The 20,110-nt window shown below is 53.9% G+C and overlaps 10 protein-coding genes across 10 annotated transcripts; 5 read left to right on the forward strand and 5 right to left on the reverse strand.

Moving 5' to 3' along the window:
* Window positions 1-272: 272 nt before the first annotated feature.
* J4E87_003914 (uncharacterized protein) lies at window positions 273-2,021 on the forward strand (the record flags this gene model as incomplete). Its single annotated transcript, XM_049375538.1, has 8 exons — window positions 273-433; window positions 492-568; window positions 644-686; window positions 737-806; window positions 854-913; window positions 961-1,303; window positions 1,355-1,620; window positions 1,668-2,021. 8 exons carry the CDS (start codon window positions 273-275, stop codon window positions 2,019-2,021), a joined length of 1,374 nt encoding a protein of 457 aa, XP_049234523.1.
* Window positions 2,022-3,455: 1,434 nt separating this feature from the next.
* J4E87_003915 (uncharacterized protein) lies at window positions 3,456-5,921 on the reverse strand (the record flags this gene model as incomplete). Its single annotated transcript, XM_049375539.1, has 2 exons — window positions 3,456-5,746; window positions 5,807-5,921. The coding sequence occupies 2 exons, from the start codon at window positions 5,919-5,921 to the stop codon at window positions 3,456-3,458; spliced, it is 2,406 nt and encodes an 801-aa protein (XP_049234524.1).
* A 623-nt stretch (window positions 5,922-6,544) lies between these two features.
* Window positions 6,545-7,984, forward strand: ATG4 (Cysteine protease atg4; the record flags this gene model as incomplete). The annotated part of the gene is made up of 2 exons (XM_049375540.1): window positions 6,545-7,461; window positions 7,519-7,984. The coding sequence occupies 2 exons, from the start codon at window positions 6,545-6,547 to the stop codon at window positions 7,982-7,984; spliced, it is 1,383 nt and encodes a 460-aa protein (XP_049234525.1).
* A 732-nt stretch (window positions 7,985-8,716) lies between these two features.
* HTB1 (histone H2B) lies at window positions 8,717-9,287 on the reverse strand (the record flags this gene model as incomplete). Its single annotated transcript, XM_049375541.1, has 3 exons — window positions 8,717-8,807; window positions 8,863-9,022; window positions 9,122-9,287. 3 exons carry the CDS (start codon window positions 9,285-9,287, stop codon window positions 8,717-8,719), a joined length of 417 nt encoding a protein of 138 aa, XP_049234526.1.
* Window positions 9,288-9,775: 488 nt separating this feature from the next.
* Window positions 9,776-10,400, forward strand: HTA1 (histone H2A; the record flags this gene model as incomplete). The annotated part of the gene is made up of 3 exons (XM_049375542.1): window positions 9,776-9,831; window positions 9,999-10,291; window positions 10,345-10,400. The coding sequence occupies 3 exons, from the start codon at window positions 9,776-9,778 to the stop codon at window positions 10,398-10,400; spliced, it is 405 nt and encodes a 134-aa protein (XP_049234527.1).
* A 1,693-nt stretch (window positions 10,401-12,093) lies between these two features.
* Window positions 12,094-13,644, reverse strand: KGD2 (2-oxoglutarate dehydrogenase complex E2 component; the record flags this gene model as incomplete). Its single annotated transcript, XM_049375543.1, has 4 exons — window positions 12,094-12,783; window positions 12,834-13,264; window positions 13,314-13,444; window positions 13,496-13,644. The coding sequence occupies 4 exons, from the start codon at window positions 13,642-13,644 to the stop codon at window positions 12,094-12,096; spliced, it is 1,401 nt and encodes a 466-aa protein (XP_049234528.1).
* Window positions 13,645-13,944: 300 nt separating this feature from the next.
* Window positions 13,945-14,507, forward strand: J4E87_003920 (uncharacterized protein; the record flags this gene model as incomplete). The annotated part of the gene is made up of 5 exons (XM_049375544.1): window positions 13,945-13,967; window positions 14,025-14,157; window positions 14,247-14,325; window positions 14,395-14,436; window positions 14,485-14,507. The coding sequence occupies 5 exons, from the start codon at window positions 13,945-13,947 to the stop codon at window positions 14,505-14,507; spliced, it is 300 nt and encodes a 99-aa protein (XP_049234529.1).
* A 195-nt stretch (window positions 14,508-14,702) lies between these two features.
* Window positions 14,703-16,787, reverse strand: J4E87_003921 (uncharacterized protein; the record flags this gene model as incomplete). The annotated part of the gene is made up of 2 exons (XM_049375545.1): window positions 14,703-16,067; window positions 16,173-16,787. The coding sequence occupies 2 exons, from the start codon at window positions 16,785-16,787 to the stop codon at window positions 14,703-14,705; spliced, it is 1,980 nt and encodes a 659-aa protein (XP_049234530.1).
* Window positions 16,788-16,974: 187 nt separating this feature from the next.
* Window positions 16,975-18,305, forward strand: J4E87_003922 (uncharacterized protein; the record flags this gene model as incomplete). Its single annotated transcript, XM_049375546.1, has 2 exons — window positions 16,975-17,812; window positions 17,860-18,305. The coding sequence occupies 2 exons, from the start codon at window positions 16,975-16,977 to the stop codon at window positions 18,303-18,305; spliced, it is 1,284 nt and encodes a 427-aa protein (XP_049234531.1).
* Window positions 18,306-18,649: 344 nt separating this feature from the next.
* On the reverse strand, window positions 18,650-19,875 carry J4E87_003923 (uncharacterized protein; the record flags this gene model as incomplete). Its single annotated transcript, XM_049375547.1, has 2 exons — window positions 18,650-19,825; window positions 19,870-19,875. The coding sequence occupies 2 exons, from the start codon at window positions 19,873-19,875 to the stop codon at window positions 18,650-18,652; spliced, it is 1,182 nt and encodes a 393-aa protein (XP_049234532.1).
* Between the last annotated feature and the right edge of the window lie 235 nt (window positions 19,876-20,110).

The raw sequence follows: 20,110 nt of genomic DNA on the forward strand, positions 1-20,110 counted from the left end.
CAGCAGCCCCTGCAACTTGAGATAACCACCCAACTTGCATGTGCATGCTGTTTTCCACCTGCTACTGCTCCCCCTTCTCTCCACTACCCCGCTGCGACCAGGTTGAAGGCTATCGGCTGCGCTACGTCAGAGCTCCGGCGCGTGCCAAGGGAACCCGAAAAGCGCACCGCCTCAACACCTGACGACATCATCGATCGTTACCTAGATATAGCTTCGCGCCTCTATCTCCACTTGCTATTACTCTCTTGAGTAAAACCCATATCCCAGCAACCATGGCGGACCTTGCGCCAGAGAAGGCCCAACCGGGCTCTGCAACCACGTCCGCCCTCAACTCGCGGGACAATTCGCGGGCTGCCACACCGTCAAGCGCTGCCGTGGAGAAGGCTCCGGATGACAGCTCCAAGTTCAAGACCTTCCTGGGCATTTTGAGGAGGTAACGTAGCACCATCTGGTCACAGCAGACACGCGAAAGCTAACTCCGTCCTTCTCAGGTTTATTGGCGTCTCCGACCTCGCTGCTGTCCGCTTCTCCCTCCCCGCACAACTCCTCGAACCAAGGCCGAACTTGGGTACGTTATATGAATATAGAACTGCGATGGCTAGCCTCGCAAGTCGCTGTAGCCGGACTATCATCTGACCGAGAGCAGAGTACTGGCACTACTTGGACAGGCCCGACACATTCATCAGGTTAGCATAAGTCAGATGCACACTGCAAAAGTGGTTACTGACCTCCACAGTATCGGAGATTCGGATGATGATCTGGGGCGCATGCTGGGGTGCTTGCGCTTCTGGTTTACCAAGGACCTGGTATGAGGCACGCTCCGGCGAGGAAGGCATAGCTAATGCTGGAACAGAAATACGTCAAGGGCAAGCCTTGCAAGCCCTACAACTCTACTTTGGGCGAGTTCTTCAGGGTACGCTTCCGTCGGAAATTACACGAGCTGGTTACTGACTCTCGCAGTGCAACTGGAAGATCGAAGACACCCACCCCACCCTCAAGACCCCCAACTCGGCTCCCTCGAGCGCCTCCAACAGCGTCAAAGGCGATGGCAAGACCGTGACCGTCTCCTACCTCACCGAGCAAACCTCCCACCACCCTCCCGTCTCCGCCTTCTATGTCGACTGTCCCGAGAAGGGCATCAGTGCGCGCGGTTATGATCAACTGAGCGCCAAGTTCACAGGTACAAGTGTACGAGTGGTGGCTGGAGCGCACAACCTGGGTATCTTCATCACCCTGAAGAACCGAGGCAATGAGGAGTACCAACTCACTCACCCAGCCGCCTACCTTGGGGGTATTCTGCGAGGTAGGCTATGAGAGCATACAAGTACCGCAAAGGTGTTAACTTTCTCTACAGGCTCCCTCAATGTCTCTGTCGCGGACAGCTGCTTCGTTACCTGCCCAAAGACCGGACTGAAGGTCATCCTAGAATACCAGGAGGAAGGCTGGCTCGGCCGATCACAAAACAAGGTCTTGGGTGTCATCTTCAAGTACGACCCCAACAACGATTCGATTACCAAGATCAAGGATGTCGCGGAGAAAGACGTCCTCGCGCGGATAGAGGGCAACTGGCAGGACAAGGTCTACTATACCCTTGGCAGCAAGCCATTTGCTAAGGTCGCTGTAAGTACACTGAGCGGCGGTCTGGATCACAGCCTAACATGAAGCAGGAGAAGAACCTCATCATCGACCTCAATCCGCTTGACCCCGTAGCCAAGATCGTCCCACCGCTCGAGCAGCAGCTTCCCAACGAGTCCCTCAAGTTCTGGGACGGCGTCACGAATGCCATAGTAGGCAAGCAATATGGACTGGCGACGAACCTCAAGACAGAAATAGAAGAGAAGCAACGGCAGAAGGCTGCAGAGCGAAAGGCGGCGGAGAAAGAGTGGAAGCCACGATTTTTCACCGGCGCAGTCACACCTGTCGGTAGGCCAGACCTCACCAAGGACGGCGAGGAAGCGCTCAAGGGCCTGCACGCAGAGAACTATCAATTGCCACCAAACGAGGAATACGCCGCGTTTTGATCGAATCCGCTCGTTTCGCATACTTACCCTGGGAAGAGATTGCAGAACCCGGACGAACCAGTACAATAGGACCTTCACTACGATATCCATTACATCTTGACACTTTGGGGAACATGACACCCTCATTTGGCATCATTTACAACTTCGGCACGCGTTTTGTTGGTTAAGAAGGGGAGCATGGCTAGTTCGGCGTTCCGTACATAACATTTGGGGACTTACACATGTGGTGTCTGTGTCTTTTCTGTCACGATTATCTTACGAATAGATCTCTCAGACTGCTTGCCTTGTTAGAGGCTTTCTGTCGGTTGACGCCCTTCAGTGGGAACTTTGACTCATCGAACGATTATCCAAATGCGCCTACTTTATTCCCACGCAACAGTTTGAGCAAGCTATCGCGACCAGTTTCAGGAGAATGTAGGAGACTAGGTGGCATGTGGAATATGACCCACGTGCGAGGGTGTGTATGTAGTCTCCGAGGTGCATTAAACCCTTGTTGTTTGGACAGTCAGGTCTGGATGTAGACTCCAGAATGGTGTTTTAGCTTGAGTGAATAAGAAACGATTTGACAATCGGCCTCTACCTTGCTGCATAGAAAGAATTGAACAATGGCTTATTCCACCTTTCAGCTTCATTGTATCGATGGGGTTCCATTGCAAGGTAGTCAAGTTCATCGAGCTGGCTAGATGGTTACCTCGTATGCATACCACGCGTATAAACATATGTGCGCGCGTTTTTTTCTGCGATTTCTCACGTCCCAACGAGGCATGATGTCGAAAAGAGACTGTGACGCGTTATTGAAAGGCAAAAAGTACGCGTTGTGCAGTGTTATGATTTTTCGATCGGTTTGGTGACATGCTTTATTGTGAAGAAATTGAACACCAAGAACCCGAGGTTTTTGTCAGTACTTACATCGGCCATATACATCACCAAAGCAACCTACGTAACAGTCACTGGGTTCATCACATTACGTGGCTCAGCTCATAAGTTCTAGTATTTTATTGATTTTTTTTGTACGATTTTGATTTGGTTTTGATGCCTACCCAAGCGATGTCGCGACAGGATCATGAGTCCAAGAGACATACTTGAGCGGCATTGAAGAAAAAAGTATCGCGAGCTCCAAATGACAGCTGCATGACGAGCCGCCGCGGTGGATCTGCAGGCGACGATGGAAGATCTAAACAACGCCGCCGGTGTCCGCCACGCAATGCAATGCCATCGCCCTTTGTAAACGTACTATGATCGGTAACCCATCGTACGCCACAGACTTCGCCAGTACTAATATACACAAGGATATACACAAGGTACTACATGCCATATCAAACGCAACCAGTGCTGCGCATGTGAGTGTGGTTGAGCTGGAATGTCGTAACACCACCTCGTAAACGCCCGGGAAAGGCAACGTCATTGAGGGATGTCGTGATACAAACAGCGCGATCACTGCAAACCAGCCTTATTGGTCTTGACAGTGTGGGGAATAGGCTTTAGGATGCCCTTGTTGTCGCCAGCACCCAGAGCTTCACCGTTGGACCACCCCATTTTCATCATCAAGGCATGGCCCTTGCTCTCAGGACCGAGCTCTGGCGCATTCGCACCGACAGTCTCGCCATCTTTGTAGCCCAGTTGAGGACGCGTGCGCGCACCACCTTGCTTGTGCTTGACGGTGGAATACTTGCCCGGACGGCCGCCACCGCCACCCTCTGAGTAAAGAGGGCCTTTGAGGCGTTTCTGGAAACCCTTCTTCGCAATCGCGATATCGAATTCGTCGTCCGTATAGGTACGGGTACGATTTGTCTTGGACAGGATGGTGAACCTGTCCATACCACTTCCCCGAGAACGCGAGTTCAGGTTGAAGAATGAAGCAGCTTGGTGGACGGTGGCGCGGCGATAAGCCTCCATGGGTGGGAGAGACAATGTCTGCATGTCGCCTAGCAAGAACTCACGAAGCTCTTCGACAATGTCTTCCATATCGAGGCCACCCTGGTACTTGACCTTGAGGTTGGGGCCCTTGCCCTTGCGACCTAACAAGCCTTGTTGACGCAACTCTTCGCGCTCGGCCTTCCTCACACGCTTCTTGGCCCTGTCGTTCGCCCACGCGCTTTGCAACTGCTCATTCAGATCTGAGTCATCCAATTCTGGCGGTGGCTGACCACGACGACCCTTCTTCTTGGGTTTAAGCGATGGGCGCTCAGTGTCCATGATGTCAAAGCCGCCATATGGATCCATTTCAAGGGCCGCGACCATGGCAGAAGCGGAGGGGAAAGTAGGTTCTCTCTTACCCCGGCCGCGTCCCTTTCCCTTTTTGTTGGACCTGCCGTAACCGCCATATGAGTAGTTCTTAGATGGACCCGATCCACCAAAATATTCATCGCCACCATAGAGCATCACTTCGTCGCCACCCAGACCAAGCTCTTCTTGCTTCTGCAAGACCTTTGCGATGGTCTCATCATCCCAGTCTTCAGCTTCTTCATCTTCATCGTCCTCATCCTCGGAGTCGTCCTCGGAGTCGCTGCTGGAGAGCATTTGCTGCTCACGCTCGTGAGCTTCTGCCTCAAACGCTTTGATCAGTAGCTTCTCGTCACCGGACTTGAGGTGTGTAGGTGAGATCCAGCGAGCTTCGTCTATTATCGAATCTTCGTATACGCAGAGATATTGGAGGCCACTCTTGCGCATGCGTTTTGATAGAATCCGAACGACTTTGTCCGCGACGTCTGATGCGGTGTCCATGTCGTCGAAATCCTGCAGCATATCTGAGTCCCACTCCTCAGTGCCATCGCCTGCATCTTCGTTGCCACCATCTTCGCTTCCAGAAGCTGACTCCCAATCATTATGACTGCCCGCATCCAGATCCATCTCACGACGTGCGAAGCCAGACGAAGCCATCATATCTTCGGTAAGACCAAACTCCTCCATGTTCTGCATGTAGTCATCTATCGCGGCGTCGCGAGGGTTTACCTCGCCGCGCAGATAGGCGTCCATGTCAGGGCGGGCATTGCCAGGCAACCATCCGACATTTGGTTTGCTCCGGTGTTGCCACTCGGTAGTTGTGCCTTCCCACGCGGGTCTGCCTCCTCTTCGCTTTGAGAACTGGTTTTGATCAACGTCATCGGCATCCGAGTCCACCTCTACCTCCAGCTGAGATGTAGCGTTGCCTCGAATGCTGAGCTCAACCGATACTGGAAGCTTGGCTGTCGTTGCCACGGATGTATCGTCGGTAGTAGAGGCAGCGGTGAGCTCGGGTGTCTGAACAGATGGGGTCTCTGTTGAAGGAGTCGGCTGTGATGGTCGTGCGGTCGCGTGTGCGGATGATGTGGGTGGCGGCTTCGCAATAGAGGTGGCTTTGGGTGCCTGTTGAGAGGACGAGGTGGCGGCAGGCGCAGCTGGTGGCTGATTTCCACGGCCTCTGAATAGCACTTCGTCGGCGCTCGAAGATGAAGCCTCAGAAGGCGCGGGCGAGGGACTGCGAATGGCCATGTGTGCCATTGCTGACGTGTTGTCGGGGGTGGAGGAGGGCGAGTATGGTGTAACGGATTCAGCGCTGGATTCAGATGAGACCTGGACCGTCTCTGCGTCAGGCGTGAGTTTCTTCAGCGTGCCTTCGAGGTGGCCGGCGCTTATGAACTCGATAGGCATGTGTCGCAATTTCTTGCCAGCTTCAAACGCAGCGGTGCGGTGACTTGACATCCATTTCGCCTCGTCTTTGAGGGAGAATTTGGAGGCGGTCGCGGCTGTGACAGTCAATACAGCCCAATCTCAATGTGGCGATTGGGGAAAGAGCGCAAACGTACTCTCCTCATGTACTGGCCATGATTGGTATGAGTGGCGTTTGGACTGCGCGCGCTGCGGTGTGCCCTTGGCCGAGCCGCCTTTGGCCTTGCTCTTGCCCTTTTTGCCCTTCGACATAGCGAAAGCGGTGCGACAAGCTTTTTGCGGTGAAAACGAAGGAAATGAGAAAAGAACGGTGTTGGGGAGTGTCTGGAGATGATGCGCTCTTCGATGTCTCGAAGGGTCGCGAGTGGCGCGGGGCTAGTAATGATGCGCAGGGTTAGCTTAGCGGAGCTTATGACGATGGAGCCGCTGGTTATCGCTCCCCGGTGAGCTCTGGAGATTCGTGGACAGCGCACCAGCAGCTTCCGAGCATGGAAGTCATGGTAGAGTGAATGAATGAAATGCGCTTGAATCGCGGTGATGTATACATGGGTTGCGCATGCTCTGGCCAACGCATTCCAGGAACGTGATTGCCACGCAGTGACACAGCCAGGTGATAGCACCGCAGGCCCCTCCCCCGCGGAACCTGGGTTCGTAGAGCCGCATCTGACCCTCTGCAGCTGGCTGCACCAACCCACGAAGCTTCACATCGTGTTGCTCCTTTACATCAACCCACCGTCTGGTATCGTGGGTATGTGCAAATAGTTGTGGCAAGTACGAACGCGTGCAGTCAGCTCTAGGCAACCTCATCTCGGCACCTCCGCATCACCTCCGCATCCATCGTCGCCCTGGCCACAACACCTTCTGTTGCAGCCATCATGCATGACTTCGAGCGCGTCAGCCGCAACATCGTCCGCACCTTCTACGACCCTCCGCCGACCAACGACTCCAACGACCCCATATGGCTGCTAGGTCAGCGTTACGACCCCCGGCCGCCGCCGTCCAAGCCTACACCCACTGATTCCCCAGCTGCCGGGACGCCTGCACCCACGCCCTTGTCCGAACGCAACGAAGACGAAAGCTGGATAAGAACCAGCATCGAAGAGTCCGAACGCAAGGAAGCTCCAAATGGCGAGGATCCAGCACAATACGGCAACTGGCCTTCTGCCTTCCTCGATGACTTCGAGTCGCGCATCTGGATGACCTATCGGTCTGGCTTCGCACCGATCCAGAAGAGTCAGGACCCAAAGGCAACGAGCGCTATGAGTTTCCGCGTGCGTATGCAGAACCTCGCCTCGCCTGGATTCACGTCGGATACGGGCTTTGGCTGCATGATCAGGAGCGGGCAGTGCATACTCGCCAACGCGCTGCAGATGCTACGTCTTGGACGGGACTGGAGATACCAAGAGAAGTCTGATGTGCCCGAGCACCATGAAATACTCTCGCTCTTCGCCGACGATCCGAAAGCGCCCTTCTCTATCCACCGCTTCGTCGAGCACGGCGCTGCCGTGTGTGGAAAGTACCCTGGCGAGTGGTTCGGTCCCTCAGCCGCAGCACGGTGCATACAGGATCTAGTGCACAAGTACAAGGAAGCTGGACTGAGAGTATACGTATCCGGTGACGGCGCCGACGTGTATGAAGATAAGCTGAAGCAAATCGCCGTGGACGACGACGGAGAATGGCGACCTACGCTGATCCTCGTCGGCACAAGGTTGGGCATCGACAAGATCACTCCAGTGTATTGGGAGGCGCTGAAGGCGAGCCTGCAGATGAAGCAGAGCATTGGCATTGCAGGGTGAGGCGCAACAAGTGTCTGTCATACTTCGAGACGAGTTATACTAATTGTTCACAGTGGCCGCCCTTCAGCATCACATTACTTCGTAGCCACGCAGGCGAATAACTTCTTCTACCTTGATCCCCACAGCACGCGCCCACTCTTACCCTACCGCTCCCCTTCGTCATCCACTGAAGACCAGGAAACAGCCGCTCCTTCCACACTAGAAGCTTCAGCAACGTCCACCTCGTCATCAACAACCATCGTCCCTTCATCAAACTCATCATCTTACTCCGCCGAAGAACTCGCCTCTTGCCACACGCGCCGCATCCGCCGTCTCCAGATCCGCGAGATGGACCCCTCCATGCTTCTCGCCTTCCTCATAACGTCACAAGAGGACTACGATAACTGGAAAGAAGGTGTTCGCAGCGTGCAAGGCAAGAGTGTGGTGCACGTGCAGGACAAAGAGCCGGCGCCGCGGGGACAAGAAAGAGAGGGTGCTATTGACGAGGTCGAGAGTTGGGACGAAGATGGCTTGCAATAGGCAACTGCCGTCTTGATTGCTATGGCGTTTTCTGTTGGGTTTCGCAATGATATCAATACGGGTACATGCATGTCTGGAGTCATGGGATTCGAGGGTTTGGTACGTGTATATCCGTGAATGACGCGTTTTGGTGCGCAATCCATAAATCCATAAATCTTGGTAATGTTTGCTAAGGTACGGACGCTTGCCATGTGGAAACTCGTGCTTGTCGCTTCAGTTCTGGATTTCACTCGTTCCTGTCGCTGGGCGCCTACGTCATCTAGACCGAATTCGTCAAACGCGCGGTTCCTCCGGTTTCGTCAAGATATCATGAAAGACGCGTTCGGCGCGTGTTCGTAGATCACGGCGCGTGACCCCCAGCCACGCGTCGATATCGCGTATCGTCTCTAGAAAGGCGCGCTTCCGGATCTACGCGGCATGGCTGAATGACGAATGCGCTCTGTGTGGAACGGGAATCTGTGAGTCAAAGAAGAGGATACGATGTGCAGAAAGTGGGAGTCAAATGAAATGAAGTCATTTGTGAAGTTCGAAATAATTGATTCGTTCCCGTCTGCTGTGGTATAATGTACAGACCCTGATGGACCTCGTAGTCGAATACGACTAGATGATTCGATGACAGACAAACCGACCCATGATCACATTAGCAAAGGACCCGTGAACACCGCACCCCATAACCACTTGTCAAATAGACAAGAAAGACCCAAAGAAAACATCCGGCGAAAAGAAAGCACTCTATTTGGTGGAGGAAGAGTACTTGGTGACAGCCTTGGTACCCTCGGAGACGGCGTGCTTGGCAAGCTCACCAGGCAGGATCAGACGGACTCTGTGGTTGAGGTCAGTATATAAGACTTGATGTGGAAGAAGTGTGGAAAACGTACGATGTCTGGATCTCGCGCGATGAGATGGTGGACTTCTTGTTGTAAGCAGCGAGCTTGCTGGCCTCGGTGGCGACGCGCTCGAAGATGTCGTTGACGAAAGAGTTGAGGATGCTCATGGCACGGTTGGAGATACCGGTGTCGGGGTGGACCTGCTTGAGGACTAAAGACGCGTCAGCAAATTCTGCTCAGTGGATGCCGATGAAGCGCAAGGCCTCGGAGGCTGGATGACGCGCTCAGAACGCGCAAAGTGCAAACTCACCCTTGTAGATGTAGGAGGAGTAGGTCTCCTTCCTGGTCTTGGTGCGCTTCTTCTTGTCACCGGAGGGCGCGGCGGTCTTCTTGCCAGCCTCCTTCTTCTCAGCGGGAGCCTTGCCAGCCGGGGCCTTGCCGCCGGTGGTGGGAGTCTTCTGGGCCTTGGGGGGCATTTTGGTGGATTTGAGAGGTGGTGGTAAAAAAGGTGGGTTTGGGTTAAAAGCAGAAGCTTGGAGTGAGATGGAGTTGGTCGAGCGTCGTGGTGGGAGTTTGCGATGGATGAAGGGAAAGGTCGTCGACGGCGGGGAGTGCGCTACTTATGGGGAGCGCGCTCTCATGTTGTGATCCAGCAGCGGCTGGGAGGCCCGTGCAGCAGCTCTTGCCGGTTTGGTGGCTAAGCGAGGCCCGCCATTGATCTTGCGCAGTCTGGCGGCAGGCGCTAGGCGGCGTCGCTGCCTTTTCGCGCGCTAGCGTGGGCAGGTTGATCTCGCGCACTCACAACAGTCCAGCGCCGTCCTTATAAGACCGCCCCGCCCCCCGACAGCAGCAAGCAATCCATCGTCTCGACACTCCACGCCCACAACCAGCTCATCCCGCTCAATCTACTCAACTCTCCAACCTCTCCCACTTCCAAACCAACCCCCAAACCAACTCTCTCAAAATGACTGGAGGCAAGTCCGGAGGCAAGGCCAGCGGCTCCAAGTCCAGCGCCCAATCGTGAGTACTCCATCTCCCGCATCGCGCCTTGAGCTCCAGTTTGCCTTGCGCATTCTTTAGCATCACTTTGCATCCTTTTGACGCGTCTTTTGCTTGATTGACGCGTCTTTTCGCATTGCATTGCGCACTCCATCTCCAACATTGCATCATTGCTAACTCTTCCTTAGCCGCTCATCCAAGGCCGGTCTCGCTTTCCCCGTCGGTCGTGTCCACCGTCTTCTCCGCAAGGGCAACTACGCCCAGCGTGTCGGTGCCGGTGCCCCCGTCTACCTCGCTGCCGTCCTTGAGTACCTCGCTGCTGAGATCCTCGAGTTGGCCGGTAACGCTGCCCGCGACAACAAGAAGACCCGTATCATTCCCCGCCATCTCCAGCTCGCCATCAGGAACGACGAGGAGCTGAACAAGCTTCTCGGACACGTCACCATCGCCCAGGGTGGTGTCCTCCCCAACATTCACCAGAGTACGTTGCTCCACAGTCCACTCGCATCGCATCAGCTGCTAACATACTTTCAGACCTTCTGCCCAAGAAGACAGCCAAGCCTGGCAAGGGTCCTTCGCAGGAGCTCTAAACGCGTCCTGCATTTGAGTTTCTTCTTCACGGCGTGGTTACTTCATGGGTCTTTTTCATCTGCAATGATAATGGGAGTCGGTCTGGGTTTGGGTTCTCGGCTTTTTACGGGATTTATACCAGAGCTGTATATTAGCTGGTTGTATTGACGACCGCGAGCTCATGAGCTGAATCGAGAGCATATCACTTCATCTACCGTCTTCTGCCGTGAATTCCATCTTGCTAACGTCCAGCTTTGCATACGCGCTATTTGGACTTTGCCATGCGCGCCGTGTAACCTTATCCACCAGCTAGCTACACCGCCACTTGTCGCGCTTGTTCATCTGAGTAACGCGCAGACTCCACTTCCCCTACACGTGCGATAACGTTGCGTCGCCCGTATTCCACCATCGCGCATCCTCGACCATGCTGTCTTGACAAGTATTTCGCGTTCGAATTGAGACAATCGGGATTATGGGTATTCAGCGACGAGAACAAGCGAATTGGGCAATAGGTGGCATATATGTGCATGGTAGAGATAGCCATATTTGCTGCGTTGAGCGCATCCCATGTGGTAGTCGACGGAGCTGTGTGACGTAACCCGGGGTACGATGTACCACCTACCGTGGACTACACTGCGCTCGGATAACAGTCAATTAGCACTTCTGGGTAGTTTAGCTGTATCTTTGGACGATAATGGTGCAAATATGCATACTATGCGTAGGTGACTAGTGTTCTTAGCGGTTCACCGTGAATGCACTGTGCACATGTCCACAGGTGCACCGTCTCAGATAACATGACTTGATATATCCCCCGTGTTCTAATTAATCCTCTTTTTATCTGTACTGTTGGCTGTACTCGGTTTTCTAGGTCCAAGGTGTTCATTTCGCATGATGTGTGTTGGTGGATGTCTTCCTCGGGTCATGTACCCATCTGCATTGTTGACGGCGTGCTGAACGTAAAAGGCATGCTACGTATTTTATGCCATGAAATGTATGTTATACATCATGAGCAGCTCGTGGTATGATAGCTTCATGCTGGTAGCGTCGATTGGTTCTTTTCCTCGTCTGTTGTTTGTTCGAGATATGTTGGAAGGTTCACCTTGAACTTTTGGATTAAAGTACTAACAGCAACTTGTTCAAAAAATCATCACGTTCCACCACCACACTCAAAACCTTCGAAACTGCATGTATCGACTAATGGAACCCCATTTTTCATCATGGAACCAATTATGGTTTCGATTTCCAACCTTGTGGTGTACACTTCATATAACAGCCTTCACGGTGTGCGAACCACAGACGCGACCACCGCGCTTTCACGTAGTAGACGCGTATACGCGCGTTTTTGTACATGCAAATAACTTCAAAAATCTGACTAGAGGCTATAGAGACGACTGTATTTATTAAGGTCGTCACATAGACATGAACGTCGACGCGTCAAGTACCGTCTGGCCTGCGCAAAGACGCGACATTGACATGGGAACACATCCACACACGATATCACTCAAGCAACGCCCAACCTGCACCAAATCACTCATGCACACAGCTGAAGCCTAATCAAACACATGTATGCAATACGAATGATTCAATGCATGCAAAAATATCTCGTTGATCCATTCAACCACACCTCTCTCTGCCCCGCTGCTGGTTCCTGCGCTTTCGCGCAAAAACCTCCCATCCTACATATACACAAAGACACGATTACAGCATCAACGCTTACAAGAGCATCTTCCTGGGGTCCTCAATGTACTCCTTGACCTTGACGAGGAAAGTGACAGCTTCCCTTCCGTCGAGCAGTCTGTGGTCGTATGTGAGCGCAAGGTACATCATCGGCCTGATCTCGACCTTTCCATTGATAGCGACCGGCTTCTCCTTGATGGCGTGCAGACCGAGAACGGCGGTCTGGGGAAGGTTGATAATGGGAGTACCCATCAGACTGCCAAAGACACCGCCGTTGGAGATGGTGAAGGTGCCACCAGCCATGTCCTCAATGGTGAGCTTGTTGTCGCGCGCCTTCTTGCCGAGGTCGGCAATGGCCTTCTCGATGCCGACCATGTCCAAGCTCTCAGCGTTTCGGACGACGGGAGTGACGAGACCCTTCTCGGTAGCGACGGCAACAGAGATGTCGACGTAGTCGCGGTAGACGATGGTGTCGCCGCCATCAGGGCCCTCAATGGAGGCGTTGACAGCGGGTACGTCGCGTGCGGCGAGAATGCAGGCGCGCGAGAAGGCGGACATGAAACCGAGCTTGACGCCCTTGTTCTTGAGAATCTCGTCCTTGTAGAGCTTGCGGAACTCCATAATGGAGGACATGTCGACCTCGTTGAAGGTGGTCAGGGAGGCGGCGGTGTTTTGCGACTGCTTCAAGCGCTCGGCGATGCGGAGGCGCATGCGGTTCATCTTGACCTGCAAGGCTGTGAGTACACAATATTTGAGCATACAGTAAGATTACATACGCGGCGCTCCTCACGGCTGCCAGGTGTAGCCGGCTTGGTCTCCTCGGGCTTGGAATCCTTCTTGGGAGGTGCAGGCTTGGATTCTTGCTTGGGCGGCTGGGGCTTCTCTTCCTGCTTGGGAGGCTCTGGTTTCGACTCCTCCTTTGGCGCTTCTGGCTGAGACTGCTCTTGCTGGCCCTCGGGTTGCGACGAAGTCTCCTGGTCCTTGGACGCAGGCTCCTTGGGCTGCTCACTGGCCTCCTCCTTCTTTCCGCCAGCGGGGGCACCGCCGGCCTCAAGCTTTACGATGTCCTGTCCGACGGTGACGGTGTCCTCCTCGTTGACGAGGAATTCCTTGATAGTACCAGCCTCGGGCGCATTGACGGCGACGTCGATCTTGTCGGTCTCGATAGTCGCGATTTCTTCATCCTGCTCAACGTAGTCGCCAACCTCTGCATATTGTAAGCTACTGGCATAACCAATTGGAGATGGTGAACGCACGTTTTGACCACTGCTTCAGGGTTCCCTCTGTGATCGACTCAGCCATCTCGGGCACCTTGACGATGGTGTCGGCATAGCTTCTTGTCTGCTCGAGGGTCCATAGGCGTTGTGAAGAAAGCTGTCCAGGCCGTCTATAAACAGTTAGTGTTGAGCCTTTCAATAAATGTAGACATTCGCAGTACCTTGAAGCTTGGGCGAGGAGACCAGAGGAGTTCGCCTTGGAGATGGCGGAATAGCTGCGCGCGGCTGGGATGGCTCGTGGGCTTGCGCGCAAAGCTCGCACAGAGCGCATAGCCGCTGGTAGACGGCGAAGACACTGCTGGCTGGACATGATGGGCGGCCAGGCGAAGACTGGGAAAAAGGAAATTAAGATGCGAGTGAGAGCGATGGGCGACTTCGAGCGAACGAAGGTTTGTGTATGAGTCCCCTTACGGCAGTTGTATGGTACTGAAGCAGACACGGCACCACACTTCTGACGTCTCGGAAGCCACCCTCCGTCACAGGCACAAATGCCAAGCCCGCAACCTCACGCTGCCCTCACCAAGCCGCCTGCGACAACACCGAGGCATTGCGGCCACGACCCACGTTTCTCCCTTCCGCAACAACTCCCACTGGAAGGGCCATCGCCGTCATGAGCTCTAAGATACACGTCCTGTACGCCAACCCCCCGCAGGCGCCGCCCTTTACGCGCAGAAACTAACCCAGCCGCAGACGCCTCTACAGGCGGTCCCTCAAGCTCGCCCTCGACTGGAGCGTCCACCGATACCTCTGGCGCGGACAGGCCCTGTACATCCGCGAACTCTTCGAGGCCAAGCGCAATGTTACCGAGCCGCGACAGATGAGGGTGCGTCTCCCTATTCCACCACTGCGATTACATCGACAACTCCACATATATTGCGGCTATACAGAGGACTCTGCTGATGAGTCGCATAGGAACTGATCAAGGAGACGGAAAATCTGCTCGAAAAGTGGAAGCACCCAGACCCTTACCGCCCACCCACGGCTCCTGGAGGTTCGTTGCTAACGCCCGGATACATTTCCGCGTCGGCCGCGGATTTGAATGTACTGACGGGTGTTGTAGGATCAAAGTACGAGCGCAACCTGCCCTGCCCAATCATCGATCGTGAGTTTACCATCAAACATTTTCACTCCATCTGCTGACGGCACACAGCTCCACCGAAGATGATTTTGTAGTCGGGGACATTGGAACAAGCATGGTATCACGTGTACATATTACAGCTATAGTGCGACTCAACAGTAGTTCGCAACAAGAAGCCAAAACCTCCATTTTTTCCGTTCAATGAGAGGCTGCTGTGAAGGTCTCGAAGCACCAACACCGTGACTGTATTCCGTCTTGGAGCGCTAATGAACGATATCTCCAACGAGAGGTCACGTCTGGAACTTCCTCACCCTCCGTACAGTGCTGAGGTATCCCATACCATCTACAAGGTTATCCTTCTCGACCCAAACGGGTAGGTTACCAACACCTGTCGTCGCTTTCCTCGCTTCTTCCTGCGCACATGCGTCCTCCAAGTAGGCCCATTCCGGCACGTCGCAGCATCCGCCTACAAAGATAGTCCTCTCGGGTGACAAGTTGTATAGCAGCGAATCGTGCGTCTTTGGTACCAACACTTCTACTATCTTCTTCTCTGGATTGAAGCTCCGAATCATCGCCGTGCAGACCAGTCTCGTCGTTCGAGGATCCAGCGGCTCTACCATTCCTGTGCGCGCGGACTCGGGGAGATATGGAATGCCAAATTTCTGGGTCCGTGGAAGCGAGCCTGGGACTGCAGCAGATGTGGATTGGATAATGTGCACGATAGATCCGTTCAGTGCATGTAGCATTGAAGATGGCTCGACTGGTTCAGAATACATTGCGAAAGCCACTAGATCCTGTGCTCGCTCGGGTGTTTCTTCGTAGCAGAATTCCCATGGTACTAGATTTGAAAGCGTGTCTGGCGACCAGCTGAGTACTTGGGCCTGGCTTGAGCTTGTACTGCTCGACTTGAGATGGAAGTAGGATTGCATCTGCATAGCTCTTAACTCATTATCCGACCTTACAGGTATCGTCTGGGCCTGTTGCGCGGTGATCTCATGGAATGTGCCGTGAAATTGCGACGTTGATGTCTGAAGCAAATGCAACTTTGCCGCTGTTTCGGTGTCGATGGCCCGCGTATCCCCGAGATGTACGACATTGTGTGGTTTAATTCTCGCCAGCAGCTTTGTTAGGAGGTCGAAATGTGAAGAGTAGAGGAAGTCGGGTATGTCGACGACTAGCGGCAGAGAGGAATCTCGCGAGGAAAGGTTTCTGTATGCCAGGAAGAGATCCTCAACGCAAGACTGATAGTAATCTGCGTAGTTGGCAAAATTCGCCGGAATTGGATGTGCGCGGATAACCTCGTTCCTCATCGCTTCTTTTGGTCCTGGTACAACAGAGGGGTGTGTGAAACTTGGGCCCAGGTTCAGATCTCTCACAATGGTAAGAGAGACTTGACCTGCGGGGACATGCTCTTGTTTTTGCGGGTCGAGATCCATCCGGCATACAGCTGGCACAGAGGGAGCGGTCTTGCCTAGACCTGTAAGGGAGCGATTCACGAGCCGCCGAGCGAATGTTGATTTGCCTGAGCTAGGTGATCCAGTCACTACGGTGATAGATGGATTGCTAGCACAGTCCTCGATTGCGCGGAGCCAGTCTTCGGGTGTCACTTCAGGACGTAATGGCCGAGAAAGTGTGTCCGCGTCTGAGTTGGTTACCTAGCAGAGACGTTAGATGGCCGTTATGTGTCGAGATCTCAACCTTTCTCACGCATGTATCGTCGCGATCAATGCTGGATAGTTGTGTAAGGATGTGGCACTTACAACTCGGAACGAACGATCGGTTGAATCGCTCCAAATACCGTCAAATAGTGGACTGACGTTTGCGAGCGGGGCGGATATCTTGCAAGTCTTGAACCTGATGTGATTCGTACCATCAAGTCCACGAATCTTAGACATGGGGTGCGTGGCCGGCACGCACGCTCGATGAACCTGGTTTTTCTGCCCATCACGACTGACTGTTCCAATGTTGGCACCATTAATGTTGACAGCGCCTCGTAGAACTGTCAAATCAAAAGTGCCTATCAGTGTTATAGTCGCGTGTTTGTTCAGGTTGATGGTAAGTTCGGTATCGGTATCTGAGAGGATGTTTTGGGGTTCGTTGCGCCAGTTGCAAAGCTTGACATTCCGATGTACGGGCGCATGAGTCTCTTCATCTGAACCTTCGTGCTCGGATTTTGCAGCATCAAGCAACGGGCTCGTTGGCACAGGAATCTGCTCCAGCGCAACTTGAGGTGTATTCACAACTTGGGCGGCAGCTTCCGCTTTTAGTCGAGCAGCCGCAATCGCAGTGAGTGGCTTTCCGCTGGGGGCACCAGCAGCAGCCGCATCTTCCCCTCTCTTACGTTTCCCTGACATGCTGACTTTGGATGTTGACATTGGTGTTCTGCATGTGCCCATCATTTCAAAGATCAAACCAATGATTTTTGGCGCGCCAAGTCCCAATCGGGACTAGTCGCGATGCGGCTCTTCTCCGCCCAGTGCCCGAGCGCGACAGTTCGCGGCGCAAAAAAGTTCCTTACGAACCTCGACTTCTGGTCGCAAAGAGCATGGCTCCACCCACACTATGAGTGCCATACAGAAAACCAAGGTGCCGCTCCCGGGCTCCAAGCCCAAGTCAAAACCTCAGAACACTCCGTCGAAAGCGCAATTAAGCCAGGAATTTGTCGACAGCGACGATGATTCTCCCAGTGAGACCGCCGCGCAGTCCAAGAAGCCCGAGAAGCCGAAAGCTACCATTGGCATTCACGTGAACGGCGTACCCAAAGCGAAGTCCAAGCCTAGCAAGAAAGACGTACCTGCCCCCAAATCAGCCTCGAAGTCGAAGGTTACGCCTAAGAAGCCTGCGCCCAAGCAAATCGCGACACAGGAGGACGCCGAAGAATTGTCAAGCTCAGAGATAAGTGGCGACGACGCGCCGACTAGGGACATACAGACGAAGCTCCCAGGTAACACGCAGAGCAAGAAAGCTTCGAGCGACAGCGACGACACCAGCAGCGGAGACAGCTCTAGCGACGACTCGGACACAGGCAACGCCCCGCAACCGACCCGCAAGTCGACCCAAACACAGCCGGCACCGCCAGTGCAACCACAATCGCATGCCGTTGATTTCCGACCGACCCAGGCTTACGCACCCCCCAAAGGATTTGCTCCAGTCCCAGTCAACGACAGGACTATCTCCAAGTCGACGGGCTTGTTCGATAATCTAGAAGGAAAGCAGATATGGCACATCACTGCTCCCGCAGGTGTCTCGCTGAAGGACTTGAGCGAGCTCGCCATGGATAAAGCTATGAAAGGGGATGCCGTACTGAGCTACAAGGGTACAGACTACGGTTTCTCTCAGACGGAGAGTGATGAGGGCACCCGGGAGGTTCTATTACCACGGAACAATGGCATGAAACCAGGTTCGTTCATCAACTACTGCCTCTACCGACTATACTGACCTGCCTAGCCCCTACGCGGATATCTCAGACTTTACGCCTACGATCGGTTGTACGACTTCCCCACCTTACCACAAAGCAAGCAGACCAAAACACGGGCTCAGAAGCGGCCGCCTCCATAACGCGATCGACCATTCGTGCACCACGACCACAAGTCACAGGACTGAAGATGCGCTTCCTTCCCACTGGCTTCAGCGGTAACGACGCTGGGATCATCGGTGATTCCGACGACGAGACTGAGGTACCGCAAGCGATTGCTGGGCTTGCGATGCCGAACGGACTTAATTTACCCTCCAAAAAGCCGAAGAGGAAACACGCTGATGTCAATGGTGTTGATGCACCTGAAGTGCCGGCGAAGAAGACCAAAAAGCAACGGGATCCTGAGGAGATCAAGAGAAAAGAGGAAAAGAAAGCAAGGAAAGAGAAGAAGCGTGCAAAGGAAGCGGCTATGGCCTGAGAGAAGGGCGCACAAACGCTTGAAATAGCACGGCATTTCCTCACACAGCGTTCTTATACCAAAAAGCATACTCGGTCAGAGCGATCGATATCTTGGCTACCTCTAGGAATCGGTCTACATACTACTGAGCGTACATATGAAGCGGATTGAATTTGACGAGAAGCCGTCACCATGAGGATTGTTATTAGCGTTTAGCACGAGTTCATCATAGTATCAGTACTATCCGGCATGGGAAGGATAGTATTCAATCAGTCAATAAGAGCACGGGTCCATGCCCCAATCAACACTGTCGCTGTCGTTCTCTCGAACTAGTTGGCTTGTGGAATTGTTGCTACGTCTAATATCTAAGCAACAGCCTTAACAAACTTAGCAAAATCTAGTGTGCCCAGCCCAGTCGCCGCATCCCATCCCACAGCAGTCTCCCACCCAGGCTCCGCAGTGCGGTTAACAATACAACTACCCGACTGACCCTCAGTCACATCCACAAACACGTGCCGGAGCTCATCCGAGTAAAGCAAGGGGTTCAAGAAACCCAGCGCCGGCTTCCCAGCCCGCATCCTCTTGTCGTTTGCAAGCGCAATCATAGCCGCAATCACAGGCGTACTCGCACTCGTCCCTTTCTGCTTGATACCACTCTCATCCATCACGAATCGCGTTCCAATAGCCGAGAGATCGGGTATACCACGTCCACCAGGCGCATACCATCCATCATGCGACCCGTTTAGTTGCGCGATGTACTTCTTCGCGTCCGCGTCCTGCCACGTAGGGCGGTCAAAGTAGTCGCTAAACCCGCCTGCACTGAACCACTCTGCGCTAAGCGGGGAGTAGGCAGCCGTTGCGCCAACACTCGTGACGTATGGACAGTCGACGGGGAACGTAGGGCGGAACTTGTTGTTCTTACACTCTGAAGATCCGGTGCCGGCGGAGCCGCCGTCGCCGCTGGCTACGAGGACGGATGTACCCCGCGCTCCGAGCTGCATGAAGAGGTTGCATGCGCGCTTGGCGTAGGCGCGTGGAATCCATGCCTCGTCGTCGGTGTAGGATATCGAGAGCACAGTAGGTAGTTCATCGCGTTCGAGCAGTGCTTCCAGGAACTCGATCCATGGCTCATTAAGGCTGGAGGCGAGGGGCACTTCGGTGCCGTTCTCGTCGAGATACGGGCCTCTGCCGCCCGTGGAGAAGTAGGTTACGTTCATGGGCTGTACGAAGGGCATGCTGTATTGGATGTCGAGTTGGGCTTCCCCGCCAAAGCCGAGCTTAGTGTCGTTGCCGTCCTGGATCGAGGCGACGGTGAAGCTGTAGAGAGGGTTGTAGCCGGTGGTGTTGCGGTAGGGACTGAAGTTTTCCAGGAAGGAGTGTAGAAGGGGCTCGTTAGGGTATTCTTCCAGGAAGCCGGCGATGCCCAAAGTCACGGGGGAGTCGGAGTCGGGGATCTGGTAGTTGATGTTGTACATGGACATGATGCAGTCGGGTGTTGTGTCTCCACCAGGGCAGGTTTGCGATGCTAGGAGGATGGTCAGCTGGATTTGCCCGGTTTGTTGGGTGAGAGTAGCGCAGCTGTTACGTACATGAATCCTGTCTCTTCTCGGAATGTAATTCTGATGATGGCAGTGCTTTCTTGGAAGGCTTGCGGATGAATTGGGTGACGGGGTAGACAAAGTCAACGTAGTCTGCTACCGCACTGGGGAGGCTGTACTTTGTCGCGCGTAGAACAGGACTATCATCGTTGTATTGGTAGCGACCAAAATCAGCGTCGATGAGTTGGCTCGCTGTGTCAACGGTAGTGTTGATTCGTAGCCACGACC

Source organism: Alternaria ethzedia (genome assembly GCF_023757985.1).
Source record: "Alternaria ethzedia strain BMP 0044 chromosome Unknown scaffold_7, whole genome shotgun sequence".
Classification (NCBI taxonomy): Eukaryota; Fungi; Ascomycota; class Dothideomycetes; order Pleosporales; family Pleosporaceae; genus Alternaria; species Alternaria ethzedia.